This window comes from Amia ocellicauda, chromosome 16 (genome assembly GCF_036373705.1).
Source record: "Amia ocellicauda isolate fAmiCal2 chromosome 16, fAmiCal2.hap1, whole genome shotgun sequence".
In the NCBI taxonomy this organism is placed as follows: Eukaryota; Metazoa; Chordata; class Actinopteri; order Amiiformes; family Amiidae; genus Amia; species Amia ocellicauda.
The window spans coordinates 2,505,018-2,530,512 of record NC_089865.1 but is presented as its reverse complement, the minus strand read 5'-3'; the positions used below and the strand labels follow the sequence as shown (position 1 = coordinate 2,530,512).

General features: G+C 45.2%; 1 protein-coding gene across 27 annotated transcripts in view; it reads right to left on the bottom strand.

Annotated features, from left to right (window-relative positions):
* Nucleotides 1-25,495, bottom strand: part of lrrfip1a (leucine rich repeat (in FLII) interacting protein 1a) — a 58,398-nt gene that overhangs the window by 16,386 nt on the left and 16,517 nt on the right. For 6 of the 27 annotated variants that reach the window (XM_066688078.1, XM_066688084.1, XM_066688091.1 and 3 more), the window contains exons 2-15: nucleotides 19,082-19,168; nucleotides 14,187-14,204; nucleotides 13,739-13,786; nucleotides 13,365-13,409; nucleotides 12,136-12,186; nucleotides 11,672-11,704; nucleotides 9,577-9,621; nucleotides 8,919-8,978; nucleotides 7,983-8,066; nucleotides 7,127-7,171; nucleotides 5,577-5,642; nucleotides 4,757-4,834; nucleotides 3,919-4,020; nucleotides 593-628 (exon numbers count right to left, since the gene is read on the bottom strand). In XM_066688078.1, the coding sequence (XP_066544175.1) occupies nucleotides 593-628; nucleotides 3,919-4,020; nucleotides 4,757-4,834; nucleotides 5,577-5,642; nucleotides 7,127-7,171; nucleotides 7,983-8,066; nucleotides 8,919-8,978; nucleotides 9,577-9,621; nucleotides 11,672-11,704; nucleotides 12,136-12,186; nucleotides 13,365-13,409; nucleotides 13,739-13,786; nucleotides 14,187-14,204; nucleotides 19,082-19,168 (798 nt within the window). Of the gene's footprint in view, nucleotides 1-592; nucleotides 629-3,918; nucleotides 4,021-4,756; nucleotides 4,835-5,576; nucleotides 5,643-7,126; nucleotides 7,172-7,982; nucleotides 8,067-8,918; nucleotides 8,979-9,576; nucleotides 9,622-11,671; nucleotides 11,705-12,135; nucleotides 12,187-12,302; nucleotides 13,340-13,364; nucleotides 13,410-13,738; nucleotides 13,787-14,186; nucleotides 14,205-19,081; nucleotides 19,169-25,495 lie in introns of those variants that run through there. The other 21 variants (XM_066688085.1, XM_066688105.1, XM_066688087.1 and 18 more) reach the window with 18 other exon arrangements.

Below are 25,495 nucleotides of genomic sequence, written 5' to 3'. Positions count from 1 at the left end.
ATCATCACTGAGAGGAATAAATAGTAGCAGAAGTCCAAAGCACAGAGTATAATTTTCTAACCTATGCATAAGAGAAAGATCGGCTGCTTTGTTCATTTAAAGCTAGTAGTAAAATTCAACTGGAGAATCAAACAATTGATCAATAATTAAATCAGTACTTAACTATCATAATCTTACTTAAATTAAAAGGTGTTAATCAAGTTCGATAAAAATCAGTTTTTTGTGTTTGCATTTTGCACGATTTTGTGACGCTTGTTTTTGAGGTGCAACAAATGGATTTCAGATCAAAAGGATTCCTTTCAGCTCTCCAGATGCTTTGGCACGGTTAGCCGCCTAAATGTTTTAAGAGGAGAGGGATTATAAGCAATAATGTGTGTACGGGAGGGTCTTATGATTTAGGATGGGGTCAGCCAGCAAGTTACAACCTCTGCCCACTGCTCCTCATAGGCTGAAGGCAGCGGAGCCACCCTCACTACGCACTAATCATACACACGCCACTCCCTCCACACATCCTGCCCACGCCCGCTCACTTTCAGTTTTGCCAGCACACAATGAAACATCGAAAGCAAATATTAAGATCGCTAAGACCCACCTTTTCCAAAAAGTCCTTGTCTGATCTCTCCTCCACCTAAGAGCAGACACACAAAAGGGTGGTTTGTTAGGATGGGCACACGAGATGGGAGACGGGAACAGAGTGCTGTCAATTTGCATTTCTTATCTCCTCATTTTCATGTTGGTGCTCATTATTTGCAGGTGCTTTATCATAAAGGGTCTACAAACCGCAGCCGGTCAAACCGGTGAAACAGAGCGCCCTGTGTCCACAGGCAAATCCACCAGGCCAAGCAGAAGGGGTCAATGCCTGGTTTTCACACAGGGTATGAAGATGCAATACTAGTGGGGAGTTTAGAGGATACCTCTGTGTATAATATAGTTAGAAACCATATGGTGGAAAAGCAAGACTTGTTATTTTTGTCTCATTGGAAAGTAATGGACTGAAAACCTACTTTTTTCAAATGTACTCAGCATTGGGGTGCACATACAGTGAGGGAAAAAAGTATTTGATCCCCTGCTGATTTTGTACGTTTGCCCACTGACAAAGAAATGATCAGTCTATAATTTTAATGGTAGGTGTATTTTAACAGTGAGTGACAGAATAACAACAAAAAAATCCAGAAAAACGCATTTCAAAAAAGTGATAAATTGATTTGCATGTTAATGAGGGAAATAAGTATTTGATCCCCTATCAATCAGCAAGATTTCTGGCTCCCAGGTGTCTTTTATACAGGTAACGATCTGAGATTAGGAGCACTCTCTTAAAGGGAAGCACTCTCTTAAAGGGAGTGCTCCTAATCTCAGCTCGTTACCTGTATAAAAGACACCTGTCCACAGAAGCAATCAATCAATCAGATTCCAAACTCTCCACCATGGCCAAGACCAAAGAGCTGTCCAAGGATGTCAGGGACAAGACTGTAGACCTACACAAGGCTGGAATGGGCTACAAGACCATCGCCAAGCAACTTGGTGAGAAGGTGACAACAGTTGGTGCGATTATTCGCAAATGGAAGAAACACAAAATAACTGTCAGTCTCCCTCGGTCTGGGGCTCCATGCAAGATCTCACCTCGTGGAGTTTCAATGATCATGAGAACGGTGAGGAATCAGCCCAGAACTACACGGGAGGATCTTGTTAATGATCTCAAGGCAGCTGGGACTATAGTCACCAAGAAAACAATTGGTAACACACTACACCGTGAAGGACTGAAATCCTGCAGCGCCCGCAAGGTCCCCCTGCTCAAGAAAGCACATGTACAGGCCCGTCTGAAGTTTGCCAATGAACATCTGAATGAATCAGAGGAGAACTGGGTGAAAGTGGTCTCAGATGAGACCAAAATCGAGCTCTTTGGCATCAACTCAACTCGCCGTGTTTGGAGGAGGAGGAATGACCCCAAGAACACCATCCCCACCGTCAAACATGGAGGTGGAAACATTATGCTCTGGGGGTGTTTTTCTGCTAAGGGGACAGGACAACTGCACCGCATCAAAGGGACGATGGATGGGGCCATGTACCGTCAAATCTTGGGTGAGAACCTCCTTCCCTCAGCCAGGGCATTGAAAATGGGTCATGGATGGGTATTCCAGAATGACAATGACCCAAAACACACAGCCAAGGCAACAAAGGAGTGGCTCAAGAAGAAGCACATTAAGGTCCTGGAGTGGCCTAGCCAGTCTCCAGACCTTAATCCCATAGAAAATCTGTGGAGGGAGCTGAAGGTTCGAGTTGCCAAACGTCAGCCTCGAAACCTGAATGACTTGGAGAGGATCTGCAAAGAGGAGTGGGACAAAATCCCTCCTGAGATGTGTGCAAACCTGGTGGCCAACTACAAGAAACGTCTGACCTCTGTGATTGCCAACAAGGGTTTTGCCACCAAGTACTAAGTCGAAGGGGTCAAATACTTATTTCACTCATTAACATGCAAATCAATTTATAACTTTTTTGAAATGCGTTTTTCTGGATTTTTTTGTTGTTATTCTGTCTCTCACTGTTAAAATACACCTACCATTAAAATTATAGACTGATCATTTCTTTGTCAGTGGGCAAACGTAAAAAATCAGCAGGGGATCAAATACTTTTTTCCCTCACTGTTCACACACCCTTAAGTGCAGTGACTGGTCCACTACCAAGTAATATTCATATCATTCCTCAGCATCACCCCCCGCCCAAAACACACACACACACAAACAGTGAACACTTCTACTTCTACTTCTTAGATAATCAAAGTGAATTTTATGGAGAGTAATTAGTCACTGCAAGCATCAGAATTTAGAAGCCCCACAACAATGGAACATGCTTATAAAATGTTAAGGTTTTAAAAGGATGTGTATAATAACTAGGCCAGTGAGATGCCAGTCCAGGCTCTACTGTCTGTGTGCGAGACTCACACATTTATCTTATCCAGTTAAAAATAAAACGGTATGCGCAACTGTGATCTCACCATCGACAAAGTGAGGCCAGACTATAAATAAAGCATCTCTACTTTCAATAGGTTATAAATAGGGCACCAACGTTTACACGTTCATCTGCAGACCCGCACTATTGTATTCCATGAACGCAGAGCCCCTTAGACTCCCTAAAAGAAAAATTATGTGCATCCCATATAGTAGAAGGTATTCTAGAGCAAAGGGGTGATTTGCATTGCTCTAGTGCCCGATTAATTCGCTTAGAAACCCAGGACAGAAATAATCCCCGACTTCAAAACGAGTGACACACTTCATTTTAAAAAATAAACAAAGAAAACAAAGACAGTCAGTACACAAGCACAGCAAACGTATTAGTGAATATAATAAATCCCACACCTGTTAAGGGGTAATTATGAAAAACACCCGCATTTAACAACATGCTATAAAGCAATTCTATAATCACATAGTGTTTAATTAGTGTTCTTCACCAGCGAAACACCTACAACCAACTGGGCTGAATATTTCTGTGAACAACCAGGGCCCACCTGACCTGGCCATTCACTCCACAAAATCATGGCATTTTTGTTTTTATGACTGATGCAAAATGGGAAACAGGTGGCAAATGTATATGAATGGCCCACAAACTGCATGAGTATTTTAAGGAGGAGGCTGTAAGCAGAGGAGAGAAAGACACTGAAGACAGACGCAGTACCCAGATCTCCCAGCTTCTGTGTCAGCTCGTGCTCTACATACCTTAATTGGAAACTCAATTAACTAAGAGAGCTCAATTGGAACTTTTCAATTACTATCAGCTGGTAAACGATTAAAGATCTTTCAATTACGTACTTAATTACTTAACTCAGTCACGGGTTTAAATAGAGCACTATGGGTAAAACCCCCTGCCTCACCGGGCACGCATGCTCTCACAAGCAAGTCTCCACGAGACCACACGGCCACTCACGTCTGGCAGGTCGGGGATGGTGACGTCGTCCAGGTCGCCCAGGACGCTGCTGCTCGCCGCGCTGCGCAGAAACCCGGCCACCGAGCCGCCGTCATTCGCACACTGGCCGGGGAAGGGGTGCAAGAGAGCACAACCGCTTCAGCTCAGTGACGGCTCCCCGTTTCCGCCCATCTCACACACACTAACATGTACCAGTGGCCCTTCGCTTATACAGCTCCCGACACGAAGCCCCCTGGCCCCGGCGCCGCGTATTCCAGACTTGGATCATGGGCACTGTGTCATTTGGTGGCGGCACTTCAAGTCACCAACTTCCAGTGGTTTGGCACTAGTGCTTTTCCCACCGTCACATCTCATCCTGCACTCATGCCACTGCCCTATCAACACATCCCACTCCATCTCCACAGCAGGGCCTGTGCCACCTTACCTTTAAAAGACGGACGCCACGCCGAGAACTACCCCACAGCCGAAGGAAGATTTGACTAACAAAGAAACCCGTGTTGCTGCTCCTCTCTCTTGACAGTGTGTGAGCCGGGGAGAGCACAACAGCCAGGGCAGGCAGCGCACAACAGCCAGGTGACTGGACGCCCCCGTTCCCAATTATACAGGCTGCAGGCATTGTTGCATTGTTGTTGTAACACTCCGCCCTCACATTTATACAAAAGACACCCAAGTGTAGGCACTACAGCTGTTGCCTGCTGTTTTTCTTTCCAATACGAAAACTATTATAGACTGCACAATGTTTAGGTTGCCCAAGAAAACTAAAAATTAAAAATAAATAAATATGACAGTGTCAGCCTGGGCTGCAGGTCGCGGGCAGTGCCAGAGAACGGAGGCTCACCACGGGGCTGGCGCGGGCAGAACTGGCCCGGGAGGAGGCACGGGAGTTGGACCCCAGAAAGCCGCTGTACTCTGAGGGCTGAGATACAGACATGCGGGCGGGCAGACAGACAGGCAGATGGAGAAAGAAAGAAAGAAAGGCACAGATTAGCAAGCAGAAGTGAAAAGGTAACACCAGGGACAGAAATCAGAGAGAAATCATGCCATAGAATCAACAAAACACAAGCAGACCCTGGAAATAATCATTTAAAAGGAGTTACGGGGGGTTGAACACACACACACACTTTACTGGAAAGAAGGTGTGTTAAATATTTTCACTAGCAAACTAATTAGTAAACATTAGTATGACATAATAAACTGCATCGCTACGTGCCAGCTGAACTCATGGGTTCAGTCATTCGTTTTGTTTTGTTAAAGGCATGGAGAAATGCAGTTCAGTGGATTAGAAGACAAAACACGGCAAGAAAATAAATCCGTCAGTTTCCGCGGAGCTCCAGTCCGCGCCGTTCGGCTTCACTGTCTAGTCGAGTGCTGGAGCTGAATTCTACCGGACTATGAAACACAGGATGCAGTCAAGACGCCGGGAATTCACAACACACCAACGAGCAAACGTTCATCAGAGGTGCTCTATTGTTTAGGACAGGAGAGGAGAGGAGTGCAGAAGGGAAACCTGAATGGCCTTGTCCTTGTCAAAGCATGCTGGGATGGTATGCAGGAAAAAACGGCAGGTAGCTGGTGTTCGGCAGATTAAAAAAAGATCACATTCACCACAGGCAGAAACCACACACAGAGTCAGGCTGCGGAGAGAGATGAAGTCTTACAGGTCGAGAACTAGAAGCACTAAAGCGCCGCGCTGTGCTGTAAACACTGTCCTCATACACTGAGCCCTACGGATGGGAGAGAAGCACACACTGTCAGGGTGGACAGTCTGGCAACCCGAAACACTCAGGGGCTACAGAAACACACACACACACACACACACACACACACACACACACACACACACAGAGACACACAGAGACACACAGACAGAGATACACAGACACACAGAGACACAGGCAGACAAGCCAGCAAGCAGGGGCAGGTTACAGGGGGCAGACGCAAGACTTCCGGAGTACGACATGCACTGGGGGAGAGGAGACCTATACAATAACATTAAATAACATAACAAAATTTAATTAAATGAAACTTAAACATCACACCATCCAATCCTCTCTGTATGAATTTCTGACAGGTCCATGACTGCAATAACTAGACCTATACAGAAGGACAGAAACTTAGCAAAAGCATCTTGGAAAACTGGAGGAAAATGTGCATAAATGTGTGTGGGAGTGTAGGTTTATATCTGAAAGGAAAAAAAAACCTCCAGGCGAATATTTCTCATTACTTAGATCTAATCAATTGTTTCTGATGAAAAAGCAAAGTGCTCTCCAAGGTCATCTTTAAAACATGTCCCAATAAGAAAAAATGTTAAACATATAAGATAAGAGAAGCTGTCTCGGTTTGAGTTGGGCCATATCAGAGTTCTGAAATGCATCAAATTAGGTCAACAGGTTGTAAAAAACACAACAAAGATGACATCATCCACACAGCGAGGGTGGGGGGGCAGAGTGCAGGTACAACACAAACATGCAGGAACACAACCAGAGCCAGACACACACTCAGACACAATGCGCTCATCAGCATTCCCACTGGCACTGACTGGCCTAATTTCTGTCGTGTCTCTATCCTGGGTTATACACCAATACAGAACTAATATTTATTTCAAATATATGGAATAAATCTGAGACACTTCTATTGTTCACACAACAAAAATGGCCTGCTTTCTGCATATACAAAATATAAGGTACGTATTTCAAATATATTTTAGTCTGTAGTCCATAACATTATTTTATAGGTTGACAATATTTCATATACATTAACCTCACCACATATTTTCAAACTACACAATATATGGGTCACAGAAATTCCATATACTTTAAATACATAAAAAGGGGGCAAGTTTGGTTAATAACAAAGAGAAGGATGACACATTTTCTATCATATTTTAGAAATTTATGTCTGTTCTGTGTGGGCAGGCTTGAAAACGAGAATCTGTTGAGCATGCAAGCTTCTGTTGAAAAGCTTTCACGTGAACCTGAATTAGATCCACGACAAACCCAACAGAAGCCTTCCCAAACTCAGCGCAAAACTAAATCAGAAATCAGCCGGGGGGTGCTACGAGGCCTTCGACAGCACCAGCATGACTTCCTTCACTTTGGCCGCCATATAAATAGTTACGGAAATATGGACAGTTTTTGAGTGTGATCCCAGTTCCGTGATGACAACAGGACAAGAGGAGTCAATTTTCGAACGAGCGCGAGACACTAACCCTGTGGCTCCGATATGGGGGGGCATCACTACATAGCATGGAAGGCTACAGAGGGGAAAGAAAGCAACGTATACACATTTAAATACACTTCATATACAGCCATTCAACAGCTCTTCCTCATCAGTATGTGCCTCACACTACATAGTACACCGTACGTCAGACGTGTGTGCCAGAGGAATGATCACAAGGGCGTTGTACTCGAGTTCGAGTGCCATCAGCTTCCAGCTCCGTTATGCACAAGACTCAACAGCCCTGTCCATTCCACGAGCAAACACTTCACCGGGATATCATGTGATTCACGGACTCAGCATGTATTGACTGATGGCCTACATAGGGGTGTGTTAGAGACTGGGTGGGGGGGCAGAGTCTAATACAGCTGTCGCTGACCCTGTGACACTCTTGATTAAAGTGGCCACACAGACTCATAAGATCCAACAAAGGGCTAACAGCCATTAACTTACATAACTTAGAGTCTCAATCAAACAGAGAAAATTAAAATAAGGGGGCAGGAGAAGATTCTTTGCTTTAAAAACCAAACACAGAAACAGTGTGACTGAATTACACTTAATTGTCTTTATCAAACAAGATTTGTCCCCTACATGTATGATCATTTAAAAGTCAGTGAGCTGTCTACAGCCAAGGACAATAAAACGTAAAGGAGAAAAAGGTATAAGAGGGGGAAAAAATAAATGTGTGTGTGTGTGTGTGTGTGTGTGTGTGTGTGTGTGTGTGTGTGTGTGTGTGTGTGTGTGTGTGTGTCGGGGGTGGGAGGGGAGGGAGGTTAGTGAGGAAAACTAAAAACTGTAAAAGAAAGACAGTGAGGAGAACAGAAAGGAGAGCTGGTTGAGGGACAGACCCGAGTGCCGTTCTGCGCGGAGGACTGCAGCTTGGAGGAGGACAGGCTGCTGCTGCTGAACAGGTCAGAGGAGCAGTAATTCCCCTATAGAGAGCCAAGCCCCGTCAGAGACAGACACAGAGAGAGGAAGAGGGGGGGAGAGAGAGAGAGGGAGAGAAGGAAGTCAGACAAGGAAGACAGACCTTTGGACAGCACTTCTACGAGGCATCCGAGGAGACACACAGAGGGAATTGTTAGTTAGTGCTGTTCACTGGCCACACAGTGGTAAAGACTTCGGACATCCCACATGCAGCCCCACAATGCAGTGCCAGTCCCACCGCCGTGGACAACGTACAGGATGTTAGTTTTCTTTGTTTTAGTTTAGTATTTTTCTCCATATGTAATGCAGTATGTCCCATGAAGAGCTTCTAAGTGTGAGACAGGAGACGCTTCTTCACACAGAGAGGCGTCACAATCTGAACAAACTCCCCAGCGATGTGGCTGAAGAGACAATTTGGGAACATTCAAAAACAGACTGGATAGGATCCTTGATCACTTAGTTATTAATGGACACCAAACAAGCACGATGGGGCGAATGGCCTCCTCTCGACTGGACACTTTCTCATGTGCTTAGGGAGTGACCTCTCTAGAGACTGTCTTGCTGCCAAGGCGAGAGTCAAGCCTTACGGAGAAGCGAAGACTGTTGGTCCTCTGGGGCAACTCAGCCTTCGCACTAGGAATTTTCTTCAGGTTCACTGAGTGTGTGTGTGTGTGTGTGTGTGTGTGTGTGTGTGTGTGTAGGGGGGTAGGATCTTGTGGGGAAAGCAGCAAAGTGCTTTTCACCCTGGTGAGTGACAGGCAAACTCAAGTCTCACACACACACAAAAGGTGTTAGGTGATATTAGGCAGCACACGTCCGTAAATGTCTACAGGGAGAAAACAAAAAAGCAAACAAACCATCTGCTGTTCGTATCTTGAAGATTTTGAGGCTCTACTCTCATCGCTGATTCCTGAGCTCTGGGTGTTTTAAAGGGAAGAAAGGATCATTTGAAAACCACACGTGCGTCCCCCCGCCCCACACACACCCTATCAGAAGCGCCCCATCACGCACCCCGGCGCGCTCTAGGTTTCTGCAGGCTGAACACATTTGCACTCCTTTTTCCATATCCATACGCTGTTTCTTGAATGAAAAGGTTCAACAACAAAGGGCAATGCATTCAAATAACAAAAAGTACGCTGTCCGCATGTTTCTTACACGTTCACTAATGTCAACACGAAGTAAAGGGTTTAAAAAAGGGAGTTGTGCATTAACCCTACTGGACTCTCTGCTCTGAGAGGAGCCACAGTACCTTCACCACAACCACTGCTCTGCCAGGAGACACACATAATGAATACAAGTAAAAAATACAATAAAAAAGCCATAAGTGAAAATGAAAAGCATGTTAAGAGTGACATCATCACACTGAGCTCCGTTTAACGCCAAAGCAGCGCGAGTGAAAGCGATCGGTGCCCATAACACCCCCTCAGGTCTGAGACCGTGATCTAGGCATGACTCTCCAGTGATTCACCCCCCCCCAACCCCACACACACACTCTGACACGGAGACGCTACATACTGCCTTCGAGTGCTTCTTCTTCTTCTTCTTCTTGTGAGAGCCGGCCTGTGGGGTGGGAGGGAGGGAGGGAGAGGGTGGTGAGCTGAGGGACACACACTACACGCCCTGAGAGACACGCAGGCTAACTCTCTCACACACACACATAAAGACGGCAGACACACACATACAGACACAATCACACACAGACACACACCACATTCAAACTGCACGCCCTGAGAGAGACCGTCTAACTCTCTCTCACACACAGATACACTCACACACAGTCACACTCTCTCTCTCACACACACACACACTCACACGCAGAAACGCAGACACACGCACAAAGGCACACACACACACACACACTCACACGCAGACACACGCACACACACGCGCACACACGCAGACACACGCACACACGCAGACACACGCACACACGTACACATGCAGACATGCACACACGCAGACACACAAACACAGATGCACACACATGGCTGAAGGGAAAACAGGGGACAGTCTGATCATCGTTCCAAGGACGGACTGAAAACAAACCGCACACGCATTGGAACAATATAGACACTGAAGCCAGCATAGTCACGCAAGCAAAAGCATGCCAATCAAGGGAGATCAAAACGGAGAAAACTCTTTATCTTTAGCATAACAATGCTGTGCCCGTGAGTTAAATAAAAACCTATCTAAAACAAATCCTGTCACTCAAGAGGCTCCTTGTTGCCAACCAGAAATGACAACAGAAGTGGGTGACGTTTACTGTTGGAAACACAAATATTGGCTCTGCTGGGCCCCGTTTCTCACTCGGTGCCAGCTTTATTCAGCACATCTTATACTAGTTTTCAATCCACAGCATTAATACGAAAGGAAACATGAAAAAGAAGCAATTAGGCTACAAACATCTCAATGGCCATCACCCAAACATGTGGATTATGGTCTCTGTATTAAAAAGTGTGACTGCAAAGTGAAGAAAGAGAAGATATATTACGTCACTTGATTGCAGTTTATGGACTCTGCAATTTCCATTTTCATTTTCATGTGCCAAGTCTTGTATCAAGCTGCACTTATTTGCGATTGTCTCGCTTTCCAATAGAAAGCAAAAAACAGATGATATGCCTATTTATGTAACATAGATCTGCCTGCCTTGCTGAGACAATGAAATGCAAAACTGCCGACTGCAGCAGTATAATATCCTGCCTGGACCCCGTTTGGCACCTAAGGCAGGGAGAACATTAACGGTGATGGAGTCAGTGCTTTTATGACAACTGCTCTTCCACGCTGCTGAAGACTGATGCTTTAGGATGGTGAAGCTGAACAAGTGGGTAAAACTGAAAATTAACCTTGACTGAAATAAACGCGTTTTCCTCGCAGTGTAGTTGAGGCACTCAACAGTCAATAAAGCAGTCTTGCTACACACTACGCATTACAACCTCTGAAAGTCATCTAAGATAAGTGATTTTCTTTTTACTTCACACACATTTGCACCCTGACACACACCAAACTGCCCGTGACCCGCTGGATCTGTTAGTGACACACACACACACGTGCAAAACCCATCAAATGTTAAGAGACAGACCCTTTATAAGATCAGATCAATGAGAGACAAGTATCTGTCACTTATTAAACGCAAGGGGAAAGAAAACTACAGCCAGTATTTACATTTTCTGAATGAAGGTTTCTCCAGGTTACCTTAAAGAAACCAATAGGTGGCATTATAGGAATGATGAGTTGCAAATAATCAAAGCAATGTGCGCTGCATTTACTCCTGTCATTTCTAGCCCCTCTTGTTGAAAGTCTAGTCAGGACTCTCTCGCACTATGCAGAGAGTCTTCAAAGCTGCAAATACATTTGAATGCACAGCCATAATAACCCTTTGTCTGATTTATGGACTTTTAATGTATTCAATTGGTTCCATTTTTAAACAGGTAATAAACTTTAATGCGACTGAAGAGCTTGCAGCCTTTCTGCTGCGAATGGTCTGATCAGAAATACGTTCCTCTGATCGTTAGAAGACATTGTCAGGTGCTGGATTTGATCTTATTGGGGTTGAGTTGCATTTCTGTTCAGTACAAGGTAAAACCACACACAGTAACGGCTCCTTCCTTACCCCTGCATAGACACCCACCGAATCCAGGTCTGACTGTTCAGAGACATGACAACATGGCCACAATCAATCCCCTTGGCTCCATACCCGAGTGACCAATAGTACTATCCCTGTAGAGTCGCAGTCCGCCCCTACTCCCCACTGCACACTAACCCCCTACACACAAGCCAGCATAGAAGACAACTGTTTGAAAAATGCACACAAGGCTTATGAAGTCAATTTGTAACGCCACAACCTGGGGAGACCAATAAGCTGCCAGCAATTGCACGAGCAAGCTCTTGTGTTCTGCTGCTTAAGATGCGACAACGTTTCCTGCAAAAGTGTAAGCACACACAGTGGACTCTATAACTTCAAGCAGCAAAGAACAGAGTGCAGAAAACAGTCAGCTGTAACATGTGGGTCTGACGCAGCTGGCATAATTGCTCCGCACGGCGGCTGACGGACATTAGGGACGCACAGGTACTGACCCTCAGGCTGCCGCGGCTGCCCACGGACATCCGTTCATCATCGTCTGAGATCTGGGACAGAGAGGGAGAGAGAGAGTGAAAATGTCAGGCATTGTTACAGCCATCACAGATTAAAACCCTGATTGAACGTCCCAGCTCACATGACCCCTGTCTGTCTGGAAGCTCACCGTTTGACTGGTGGTTCAAACTGAATATTCAATGATGGCTCAATCAGCTGACCCCCGCCGCCATGTGGAAAGGGGTTTCGTCACACATTCATTTAGGTTTGTAGGTAGTGTGTCTGTGGACATTTCACATTCTAAATTATCACAAAATCCAAAATCTTTCCTTTAGTAAAAAACAACAACTCAATGTCTGAAAAGTAAAATTAAAGTGGTTTCATAGATTTAGTTTTCGTTAATCCTTTCAAGATAATTTTAGCTCAAAACACCTGTAAAGACTTCAAAAAGCTAAGCGCTCAAGCATGAAGAACACGTGTTTGACAGAAGCCTAAACCACATACAGAACAAGGACATTCCTTCACTGCAGATCACAAAAAACAACGAAAGGCGACAAGAAGAATGAAACAAATATCTGCAGCTGAATTAGTGAAACGTCTGGCCTTTTAGGACCCTATGAGGTGGCCAAAATGATGCGACGATCGCTCCATGGAGACCCACAATCCTCGGCTGCAACCTATCACTCTCCCAGCATCACGTGCTGTAGATAAGCAACCAGCTGGGGCCTAAGTGAGGGATGCAGAATATAGAATAAAATAGAAGTGACTTTGATCATCAGTAGAGGGGGATCGGGCTACATATTTCCTTTCCCCGCAACATAATCTGACGAGCACGTCATATAGGCTTAATTAGGCTTAAACATCACTTTTTCACTTCTGTTTTTATCAGCGCAAGACACATGACTGAGTTATCGGTAGATTTGAGCAGAGATGGGGCCCACATATCAATGCATCTGCTTCAGGGATTATTAACTGTACTCTGGATTGAAGAAGAAAAATAACTGGACTGATATTGTGCATTTAAAATTAAAGCAATAACACGGATTTAACACATTTTATGTAAATAACGTAGCAAATGTACATTTATTTTAGATCTATAACTCCCTGACCCAGAAAAAGCTCCTTTCTATCCATCCTTAATCAATTAATTGGCTGATGATTGAAATGATAGTGGGAAATAAAGGCAGGCGAGACAGATGAGGCAGGCAAGACAGAGGGAGCAGATACAGACCGAGGTGTTTCTCCTGGGGCGATGAGAGTATTTCTCACTGTCCTCCTGGTGAGGCGGAGCAGGGAGGACGAGAAGGGACAGGAAAGATCGGAAACAGAGAGAGAGAGACAGAAGTCAGAAACATCGAAAGAATACTGGGATTCTGCCGTCCGACCCTGAAACTAGACGACTCCAGCAGACAGCAGATAAGTGGTAGTATGTTTTATTTTTTTAACTAATTATTATAACATCGTCTCTCATAGGAGACCACGTTGGCATCATGCTTTACCACAGAAGCCTAGCCGACCCCCCAAACACCCCCACTGGACTTGGTGAAAAACTTTACTATAATGACTAGAATTAATTCACACAAAACACCAGCGCCTGGGTCATACCATCCACTGCTCGATATCACCCCATTTGTTGTCCAGCCCGTAGTATTTCTGAGGGCAGAGGGGAAGCAGAGGAAAGAAAGGAGAGAGGGGGTGAAAAACTGTTTAGACAACAGAAAGAAACGTGCAACATACTGATTAATTAATTTTTAAATCAATGCGGTTTCGCTGGCTTCCTTTAACCGCTAAATGAAGACAACTTTAATACTGTTCAGAACTCCACCAGCTGCTCATGAAGCGAGAAAAACAGGTCAACTTACTGACATGCATTGCTGTATGTGTGACAACAACAACAATAATGATGATGATGATAATGTATTTCAATTAAACACGATTAAGGTGCACAGAGGAAGACACGTGAGAAAACACGAGACGGTTAAAAATGAGAAGAGGCCATTTAGTCCACCTTGCTCATTTGGACATAAACAGGAAGTCAAGGAAGAGGGCCTACCTTCTGCACCTGATAGATCTAGATGTCACAGGAGGAGAGGCAGGAGAAGTGATGAGAGAGAGAGAGACAGAGAGGAGAAGGGCAGGAGAGAGGCGGGAGAAATGGAGAGAAGGAGAGAGAGGAAAAGTGGTGATTAGAGCAGTTGCAGAAACAGCTTTGTGCAAATCAAGAACAGAGCAAAGTGTCTTTGTGTTTGTCTTTCAAACCCTTGCTGTGTTTTTTTCAAGGAGGTCATTCTTTTTGGGACTGGTCTTCCAAACACCCATAGGTCTGGAGAAACATCAGGCACAACATGTGACCAGGTTTCCAGAGTAACTCAAATTCTTTCCACTGTTCCTTGAGCTGGCATCCAAGCGCACCCCGGGGAATGTCAGCAGGGTGTGTCGATTCCCATGACCGCTGCCCAGTCCACTTTTTACACAACTGCCTCTTTCCTGCAGTTAAATGTTTCCCACACTACCCGGCTCTGGCACCCGAAACCTCTTCTGTTCTCAGCTGCTTAAAGCGAGATGGTCTCCACCTTTTATCACCTGAGTCCAATGCTAATAAGCCTATCATCCAATAATGTCAAGACCTTTGATGGTAAGAGTCTCTGCACCAAACGGGGGCCTCAGGCTTGAGTACAGGGATCATAAAAAGGTGTTTTTAACTCCCACAACCCTAATGATAGCAACCACAGATGTTGTTTTACACTGAACAACACAGAGAGAGACGGGGGACAATTGTATCAGTTTTGAGTCAACTTTGCAATGGATACCGTTTGGTATTCTTGCTTGCGAAGGAAAATCTAAATGGTATCTGGTGTTAAGCAACAATAACAACAACAAAAAAACATGCCAACGGTGTTGCGGTCCTCGTCATCTCTGGCGCTCATCCAGGCCAGTGGAGCAGCTTCCAATGTCTCATCGCTCCAGCAGAGGGCCAAATGGGGCAATGTCTCATCGCTCCAGTAGAGGGCCAAAAGGGGCAAGACCGCCCCGCACCGCTGCACGGCTTAAAGCTCACGGATTTCTCATTTGTGCTTTCATTGACTTTTTTTTTTTAATTATTTTACTTGCATAGTATTACATTGTATGCATTGAAGCCCCGATGAGATCCGAGATGGAAAAGATAGCTCCAGTGTGTTCGGCGGTCTGAAAAATCACCAGGTTCACTGATGTCACTAACACCATTACCACTGACGTAAGGCACAGTCTAGCCCTGCAACACTTGCCGTGATTTTTTCTAATTCACTCCCATAAAACATCCACACAACATTTGGAGGCCCAAAAAAAAGTTTTCTTATCCTAGTTTTACTTCAGTGTAAACTCAACACTCAGTCCTTTGTTAAGAAACACGTATTTTTTTACGTATTATTTTATTAAGGTCTTGGAATTCATTCAAAGGTTTGATGACATCAGTGCTGTAGGACTTGTTCTCTTTACCCCTTACCTCATGTATTTTATAAAGCCAGAGCAGTGTGTGCCCGTTTTGGGAAAAGTCCCCCTAGCACTGGACAAAAAAGAGCTCATAATTCTATTGTATAGCTAGAAATGTACCCTGTAAAAGCCCAGGAAGGAGGTTGGCAGGCAGTAAAACAAACAAATAGGCTACACCTATTTTATCCTTTGGAGACAGGGTCGATTCTTTGTCTTTGTAACTGTGAGGCCCACATTGAACTCTCAGCTTCTAACACAGCAGCAGACCATTATAAAGTTGTTTGGGTGACTTCAATAGTCTAATTGGCTGCTGGAAACCACACGAAAAGTCTAATCACATGTTGAGTTCAGTCATATGTTTGATTAGGTAACCGACGGCTCATGAGAATAAGAACCAGGAAGCTCTGGAACGGAATATGGAATGGAATTTCCACAAACATTCGGCTTCATCTGTAACGTGTATCCATCAGCACTCGACGTAAAAACTCCTGGGAATCAGCGAGGACTTACATTACCTGTAACAACATGCTGCACATTTAAGTGACAGGAGCTAAAATCAGATGTTATACAGTATAGTCAAAGAAAAACTAAATAGTGAAAGCTAGGTCCATTATCCAGAAGATCCACATCTAGGAAGACACAAGTGGTCATGCAGTTCATATTGATATTGCAAGCAGGGCCAGGCAAAGCAAAACAATGCCTCTTCAGAGGACCCCTGCAGGAGGGTGTAATAGGGACTAACGAGGGATGATCCGGCCCGGGATGATGCGGCCACCAAGCTGCGATCACTGAACAACCTCCCCTCCCCCCGGCCGAAACTCTCCCACACGACAGCGTGCCCACCTCCCGCTGTAGAGGGGTCCCGGGGCAGCCGCGCTCTCCGAGGTCTCCCACAGCCACCTGCCAGACGCTCCCAGGCCGTCACATCAGATCACGCTGACTGGCTCTGTCAGATTGAGGTTACGGGGACACGTGACCGCAGCCCCAGACGGGATCCTGAAGGGCTGCTGAAGTTCACGGCCCAGACAAACAGCGACTTGATCGCAGGGGTCTCCCTTGCCTTGCCGCCCTCCCTCCCGATCACAACACGTGCCTCTGCCTCCCTTCCTCAAGACACAAGGGGGCCTTTTTCTGCCTTTTCTGCCTTAATTGCCATTCGCTTCACAGCAGCGGACCTCTTGTCCTCTCTGGATACGTGCTGGAAACAACTCAGGCCTCCTCCACAGCAGGTTCAACAAGGAGCACTTCCCAATAATCTGCTTTAGGAATCGGATAGAGCTTTAAACCAGAGTGCCCCCCAATCGGCTTCAGATAAACACTGTAACATGCGCTATAATCCTCGCCGCTTTTCCCCCACACGGCTCCTGGCTGTCCGACATACAAAACACAGAGCTAATGCTTTCTTCCAGCAAACAAGACAGGCCTCCAAACATCACGGCCGTGTCAGTCAACTTATCTCTCTCATATAGACGGGATATATACATTAATGGTTCGAATCGCTAACTCGCCTCAATGTTTTCAAAGTAGTTGAATATCTACTTAGGCCTTCACTTAGTGTAAGCCCATGAAAGAGAAAAGTCATGAGCTACTAAATCTCCCTAGATTTAGATTTTGGGAGGGAAAAGTGCTGTAAATTCCAAGTCTTGTCCTGAACATGGCCTGTTTTCCATTTAGAAGTGGGACATTATAATTACACCAGAGCAAAAACTGCAGCAGCTGAAAGTTGTCACACGGACACTTCTGCAGCATCACACGGAGATACCAGCTCCACTCAGGCACAGCCCTCCGAAAGGAAGAATTAGGGGCTTTAAACCGGCTCCGCACAGCTCTCTCCCACCGACTTTACAAGGGCAGTAAATCACAGAGTGTGGGGTCAAGAGTGCGATCATTGAAGCCTGTTTACATTCTCTGGATCGTGGTGTGCATTAGCTGAAGTTAGCACTCTGGGGGTCCATCAGATGTCGTCTCCGAGAGCAACTGGAGAGACATTAGCCTAATGAGACGCGTTTGACCTCGCCTCACAAGCGGTGACGGAGCGTTCTCCGAGTGAGCAAGACAGAGCGGAAGAGAAAGAGATAAAACTGCAGGATCTTTGCTGGTCTGAAGCATTTCTCTTACTCTGCTCTCTCGTGTCACTCTCCGAGTTATTTTCCTTTGCTTGTTTACCCGGAACAGACTAAGCAAAGACAAAAGTTGACTTATTTGGCAGCCCTTAATTAGACCCATTAGACCCCATACAGCGCTGTTCCCTCTGAGCCACGTTGCCGCTCCCCACATCCCCACCAGCCCGCTGCAGCTACACGGCTCTGCCCAGTGGCTTCACACTGTCCGCCCCCGTGGCCCTTGGACAGGGACACTGGGCTAAGACGACAGCCAGTCTTTTTCCATGAGTTAAATCCCACAGCAGCCCCTTAGGAAGACGCACACTCTATTCCTTCAAACAGGAGGGATTTATGCAGGATTAGGGGATTACATCACTCTTTCATCAGATACAGGGTGTGATCTCGCTTTGGCGGAAGCTTTGCAAACTGCGTCGATGAATGTTTACGTTGGCTGCTGTCTGCGACGGGCTGTCGTTGAACCGAGTGGCTGACTTAGCCCCCAGCTTCGTTGACTTTCAACGTCCTCTTCATTATTCCCCATTTTTTTTAAAGGATTACAGTTCAGGTTGTCCCGCTTCCACTGCACCCAGTTTGCACTTTTGTTTGGTTTATATTCACGATTTAGTAGCTAATACAGTACACTTGTTTGCCTTAAATTAAGTTCAGGACGTTATACACCGGCACACCTTTAATCCACAATTTGTTAATGATCGTTTTCTCACTGTGCTGAATAACTTTTCCTAAGCCCAGCTTCAGAAACATTTCAAGTCTGCGGAGAGTGAAACCCAAGCTATTTTCTCCCACGTTTAGTGGACTCTCGGGGGTCAAACGTAACTGAAACAGACCCTGCGGGTGCCATGTATCCTTATTTAGTCATATGAGAGGAAAGCACATCTTATCAGGTGTACCGAGAGATTAAGAGAACTATTCTACAAATTCCAGACATTTTTGTTAATACCTACGTGTCTGGCCTGACCACACGGACCGTTTGAGATGAAGCAGACCAACACAGAGACAGACTTCTAAAGTGTGCCTTAGCTAACATATTAAACAGAGTATTAATGATTTATGAAGGCGGCCAAACATGTTCGTGACACTTGAATAAACGTCTGTGTGATTTTCTTTAGCACGGCTTCATGAGGTTTCGATCTGATCCTTCCCCAATTTGTGCATGCTTTACCAGGTTGAATATTTAATCCAAAGGGCATAAGCGGAGGTATTCTGAAGCTGAAGTCACTGTCATTACAGAGATCTCCCGAGACCACATGAATGGAGTCAAGCTTTAAATAAGGCTTATGCAGGAATGAACGTGCTGTGGAGCAGCCCCCTGCCCCGGGATGTCTGAGACGTGGGGGGCAGGGACAGACCTCTGTACCTCTTTCTGCTGCCTCTCCAGCTCCTTCATCCTGATCTCCCGTGCTTCGGCTCTGGCTGCCCTCTTCGCTGCCAGCCTCGCCTCTGCCTGAGAAAGAGACAGAGAGAGAGAGTCAGAAAAGTCTCCCATAGACCATCCCTTTTAACAACCTTATTAAATAATAAATGACCAAGATTATTGAGACAATACAACAGGTACAATACAAAAGTGTTCACAATGTCTTTAATAAGTGGACGGCCCATCCTCTCACGCATCACGACATCTGAGTGTTTGCTTTAAAAAAAAAAAACGCCCAACACACCCCATTTGCAGACAATCGGGTTCCTCGGGGCCCAACACACTTCTGCAGCTTTGTACAATTCAAAGTTGTTACATGCAGAGAAATGAAGATCGTCCTAATCTTGATTCCGCTCCTGGGCAGGCACCGCTTGTAGGTAACAGTTCGTTTAACTGCCGGGGCCACGCCTTGCGGCAGACTGGACCTGCTGCAGAACTGAGCATCTCGTTCCTGACGGGGAACTTGAAAACAATATGAATGCGAAAGTCCGAGAAGACGGAAGGCTGTTTTTTTTTTCTTCCTGGTGCGGCCGTCTGTGGCTTCGGAGGACAGAGGTCACTCCCAGCTTTAAGAGGCTTGAGGAGAGGAAGCATGGCATGTAAACAATGGGATTAACACGGCCCTGCCTAATTCCCCGCTGCCACGTACACAAACGGGCCAGGTCTGCAATTCTAGAGCGTTCTTCGGGCCCTAATCCAAAGAGACGGCCATGGGTCATCCGGGACTTTCTCAGACTCTCTTAGTTATTCCTTAACTAAAGAAGATAATCTTGTTGGGGGTGGTAGTATCCCTTCCACGTTAAGGCCCAATCAAATGTTACCTATGTGATTGCAGACCCACCATCCCTGGTGAGATGATTACAAAGCTAGAAATAAGGCCATTTACATTATATCTAAATGTTCTATTGATGTGGGTCACAAAAGCAGAAAAAGTAGGCTATTCAAAGGGACTTAGATAATATTCAGGTTAGGGCTGGCGATATGACTTAAAAATAAAATCTCAATATTTTTAGAAGTTTGGGCGGTACACGATATATATCTCGATATTTCTTGTTTTATCCAATCAAGCTACAAAATAAGACCAAAGACATTCAAAAGTATTTCGTTAATCATTAAATATGCAAAAATAACAAATACCACATGCAGACTGTCATGGTAAATATATGCAGAATGCAGCACATTACAGCGCAAGTGTTGTGTGATATATATGTATACAGTGAGGGAAAAAAGTATTTGATCCCCTGCTGATTTTGTACGTTTGCCCACTGACAAAGAAATGATCAGTCTATAATTTTAATGGTAGGTGTATTTTAACAGTGAGAGACAGAGTAACAACAAAAAAATCCAGAAAAACACATTTCAAAAAAGTTATAAATTGATTTGCATGTTAATGAGGGAAATAAGTATTTGACCCCTTCAACTTAGTACTTGGTGGCAAAACCCTTTCATGGCAATCACAGAGGTCAGACGTTTCTTGCAGTTGGCCACCAGGTTTGCACACATCTCAGGAGGGATTTTGTCCCACTCCTCTTTGCAGATCCTCTCCAAGTCATTAAGGTTTCGAGGCTGACGTTTGGCAACTCGAACCTTCAGCTCCCTCCACAGATTTTCTATGGGATTAAGGTCTGGAGACTGGCTAGGCCACTCCAGGACCTTAATGTGCTTCTTCTGGAGCCACTCCTTTGTTGCCTTGGCTGTGTGTTTTGGGTCATTGTCATGCTGGAATACCATCCACGACCCATTTTCAATGCCCTGGCTGAGGGAAGGAGGTTCTCACCCAAGATTTGACGGTACATGGCCCCGTCCATCGTCCCTTTGATGCGGTGCAGTTGTCCTGTCCCCTTAGCAGAAAAACACCCCCAAAGCATAATGTTTGCACCTGCATGTTTGACGGTGGGGATGGTGTTCTTGGGGTCATTCCTCCTCCTCCAAACACGGCGAGTTGAGTTGATGCCAAAGAGCTCGATTTTGGTCTCATCTGACCACAACACTTTCACCCAGTTCTCCTCTGAATCATTCAGATGTTCATTGGCAAACTTCAGACGGGCTGTACATGTGCTTTCTTGAGCAGGGGGACCTTGCGGGCGCTGCAGGATTTCAGTCCTTCATGGCGTAGTGTGTTACCAATTGTTTTCTGGGTGACTATGGTCCCAGCTGCCTTGAGATCATTAACAAGATCTTCCCGTGTAGTTTAAGAGAGTGCTTCCCTTAGAGAGTGCTCCTAATCTCAGCTCGTTACCTGTATAAAAGACACCTGGGAGCCAGAAATCTTGCTGATTGATAGGGGATCAAATACTTGTTTCACTCATTAACATGCAAATCAATTTATAACTTTTTTGAAATGCATTTTTCTGGATTTTTTTGTTGTTACTCTGTCTCTCACTGTTAAAATACACCTATCATTAAAATTATAGACTGATCATTTCTTTGTCAGTGGGCAAACGTACAAGATCAGCAGGGGATCAAATACTTTTTTCCCCTCACCGTACATATACACACTATGATTTACTGTCACATAACAACAATAACACAAGTAATAGTAATCACGCAACACATGCGCTGTAAAATGGTATAGATAGACTTACTACAGCCGGGTTTAGTGGCGCATTTAACATCTGCTAGACAGCAAAATTTCTTCTCTGACTGTCGCGTCTCGATTCTGCTTACCGGTACAGCACGTGTTAATACAAAATAGTTATAATAATAATAATAATAATAATAATAATAATAATAATAATAATAATAATAAAAACTGTTGTACCACTTCACCATCTTAATAAAAAGAAAATGAAACTTTCTGCATCTGTTTGCATTGCTTTCCAATTTACAAAAATAAAGTAAAGTATCTTTTGGTTATTTGGTTCACTCTCCTCCATGTCTGTTTGTGTTTCTGATGCACATTTCTTGCCGCATCCGGCACGTGTGGGAAAACCGGGAAAAATGCAAAAGCGTCGTCCAAATGACGAAAAATATTGCTGTAAAGAGTGGGATTTGCAACAACTAAATAAACGATAGAGCATAATATGAAACGATAGACATTTTTCTATCATCACACAATATATATTATCATATCTCACAGCCCTAAGTCAGGGTTGGACTGACAAGTGGCAGATGAAATTCAATGTGGACAAGTGCAAGGTATTACATGCAAGTAACAAAAATGTCCACTAATTACACTATGGGAGGAATAGAACTGGATGAAGTAACGCATGAGAAAGACCTAGGAGTCTACGTGGACTCCTCACTTTCTCCATCCAAACAGTGTGGGGAAGCAATAAAAAAAGGCAAACACGATGCTAGGGTATATTGTCAAAAGTGTCGAATTGAGAACAAGGGCAGTGATGTTCAGACTGTACAATGCACTAGTTAGAGCTCATCTGGATACTGTGGACAGTTCTGGGCTCCACACTTCAAGAAAGATATCGCTGCTCTAGAGGCAGTTCAGAGGAGAGCATCAAACCAGAGGAGCTTTTCCAGATCAGCAGGGACACACGCACCCGGGGACACAAATGGAAATTGGGCTTCAAGGCATTCGAGACAGAAAACAGGAGACACTTCTTCACAGAGAGAGGCGTCACAATCTGAACAAACTCCCCAGCGATGTGGCTGAAGAGACAATTTGGGAACATTCAAAAACAGACTGGATAGGATCCTTGATCACTTAGTTATTAATGGACACCAAACGAGCACAATGGGGCGAATGGCTCTGTTCTTATGTTCTTAAGTGCTGAATTACTGCAGATTTGACAGCCGTGCTACAATTTAAAATCTGTGCTTTTATTATTTTATTTCCTTGAGTTGAGTTTACAGCTTTGAACTTAATGATCTTATCAGTTGGCTTCCAGTCAGTTTACGGCAGCTTTTGGTTTCAGTCTTAATGGGAAAGGCAAACAGGTTTGGGAGAAATCCTCGGGTAAAAGGACTCTACTTTGCAAGAGGCTCAAGTCAAGATCAAAGAATGACCACAGCTGCTTTGATGTTAAACCCCCGAATTAAGAGAAACACAAATGACACCAAATACACAATAAGTGCTTCTAGTACTACCCTAGTACAATTTACAAACCACAACTCAAAGGACTGTGATCAGAGCCAGGTTGTCTTCCCTTTCGACCTGTTAATAATTTTCCGATCTTTTCTTCAGTTTGGGAACTCAGCAACCCTGATGAGCCACTGAAATGCACTCACGCCCTTCGCTATATGATGAAATGTCAGTCCTGTCAGTGACTCAGCTGAGTTCAGCCCAGGATGTGTAAATGTGTGAATATTTCTGCCTCTTACTGTAAACACCTTTGAAACAGCTGTCTACGATTCTGTACACAACAGCGCCTAAACAGATACAAAAACAGGGAACTGAAGCTGTTCTCTTTCGCCACTACCTTTTTTCAATGCAAAAGACAGATCAGATAACTGCTGCACAACATTACAAAATAAGGACTGTGTGCTTTGAGACCAACATGAAAACCTGAGAGAATGTCATGAAAAATGCTCATAAAAGTGTACTTCCCATGCAGGGAGAGGAAACCGTACTGCCACCTTCCTGAAAAAGCACTGTGTTTGAAGTTTTGTTTGCTTAATGAGGAGCCGACTCTGCTGTCTCAGCATACAAACACCAAGGGGAAAACAAGGTCAGCATCCCACACTCACTCTCACTCCAACTGCAGCTTAACTTTTAAAACTCAACCAGACACTGAGCACAGAAAAAAATCTCATGCATCATGCCCCAACGATGAGTCTCGGATAAGCTGGTCTGCACTCCTCAGCCTTTCACCATTGCCCCATGTCTGGATTTCTCAACCGAAGCCACCGTTTGCTACTTCCAATCTTCAAGATCACCCCCTCCGCAAAAAGAGAATACAAATAACAACGCGAAAAGAGAGATCGCTTCGGTCATTGGCTTTTCAGGACCCTGCACTTTCACGGTCACAAGTAAGGATCCCTCATCACCGCTCTCTCTCTAAGGCAAGAGGACAGTGTGGGATGGCAGTACCAGCTCACCGTGACTCACTCACAAGCTCCCAGTGGCGGTGTCTGTTAATACCCAGGGGTTACTCAGCTCTGCCGAATCACAGTCCCCCTCCGCGCGGAAGCAGTCGTTTCCCATTAATACTGACCGACTTGGTTTTCTTCAGCAGCTGCTGAAAGAACACCAGCGGACAAATTAAAGTTTTTGCGTCAAATATGAAATTCTTGCCTCACATACGTAATACCCCCTTACGATGAAACCGTTATGAGACCGGGACGGGTTGTGCTTCAGAATCGGGCAGAATGAAAAGCTGGTTATTTATTGTAGAGGTCTACAACGCTTTATAAATTGGCCGCAGCGCTCACCGCAAGCCTGGTGTCATGACCGCTTTACTCTCATTAGCTTTCGAGATATTTTAGTGCCACCGTTTTACCCCTTCCTGCCCTCTCTCTAAGCATAGCTGTGCTAATCTAGTGAACCATAGGCACAGGGGATTTGACTAAAAATACCAAGTCTTTTCCGATGAGGCCCGCAGCAATTTGTCCCGTTGATGGCCTCTGTTCGTCTCAGCGGGGCGGGGAGAACGGAGCGATCTAAATCAGGCCCAGACCGCAGCCAGTAGTTGGTGGGTCTCCCGGGGAGTCAGCGATGCCGTGTGCCTGCTTGCTGAGCGCGGCTCCACCCTTCAGTCTCCACCAACACACAGCCGGCACAGCAACACGGCAAACCCTGATGGAACGTGTTACCAGCAGCTTCAGGGCTGAAATAACATTTACCTTAAAAGGCACTGTTGTTCTCCGGGCTTAATGGCACACCCAGCAAAACAAGCAAACAATGGGCTCTCGTGAATGGTGAGGGGGACTGCAGGTCTTTCAGAGATCGACATATACACTTGCCTTGTGGGACAAAACAAGAAAGTGCAGAGCAGAGCAGACTTGAACCCAGCAGTATCCACAACGTCTAGCATAGCACAGCCATGCTGGGCCTGGCTCAGTCAATCATGGACGCAAAGGGGGCTCAACTGATACCTTTAGGGGCAGCTGTACTGAAGACTCAAGAGAACTCTGCATATTACCCAATCAGAAGAACAGGACGAAGGCAGAACTAGGTCACTGGGGTTTTATCTGGGTTTTATTTCCACCAAACAGGAAATCAGGAAATCCTCTCGTTACTGGGAAAGAGACTTTTGATACAACCCAAAGGCAAGGCTTTTAGATTCTCGACTCCAGGAGAACACAGATCAAGCCGTTCCCACTTTCAATACATTAAATGTGCTGTGAAGACGTTTACTGGGAATGAGAGGACAGTACTAATGGGTATAAACTACTTTACAGGCATCTGCGTTACACAGGTCCACGACCACAGATGCATCTCTAATTAATACAGATCCACTG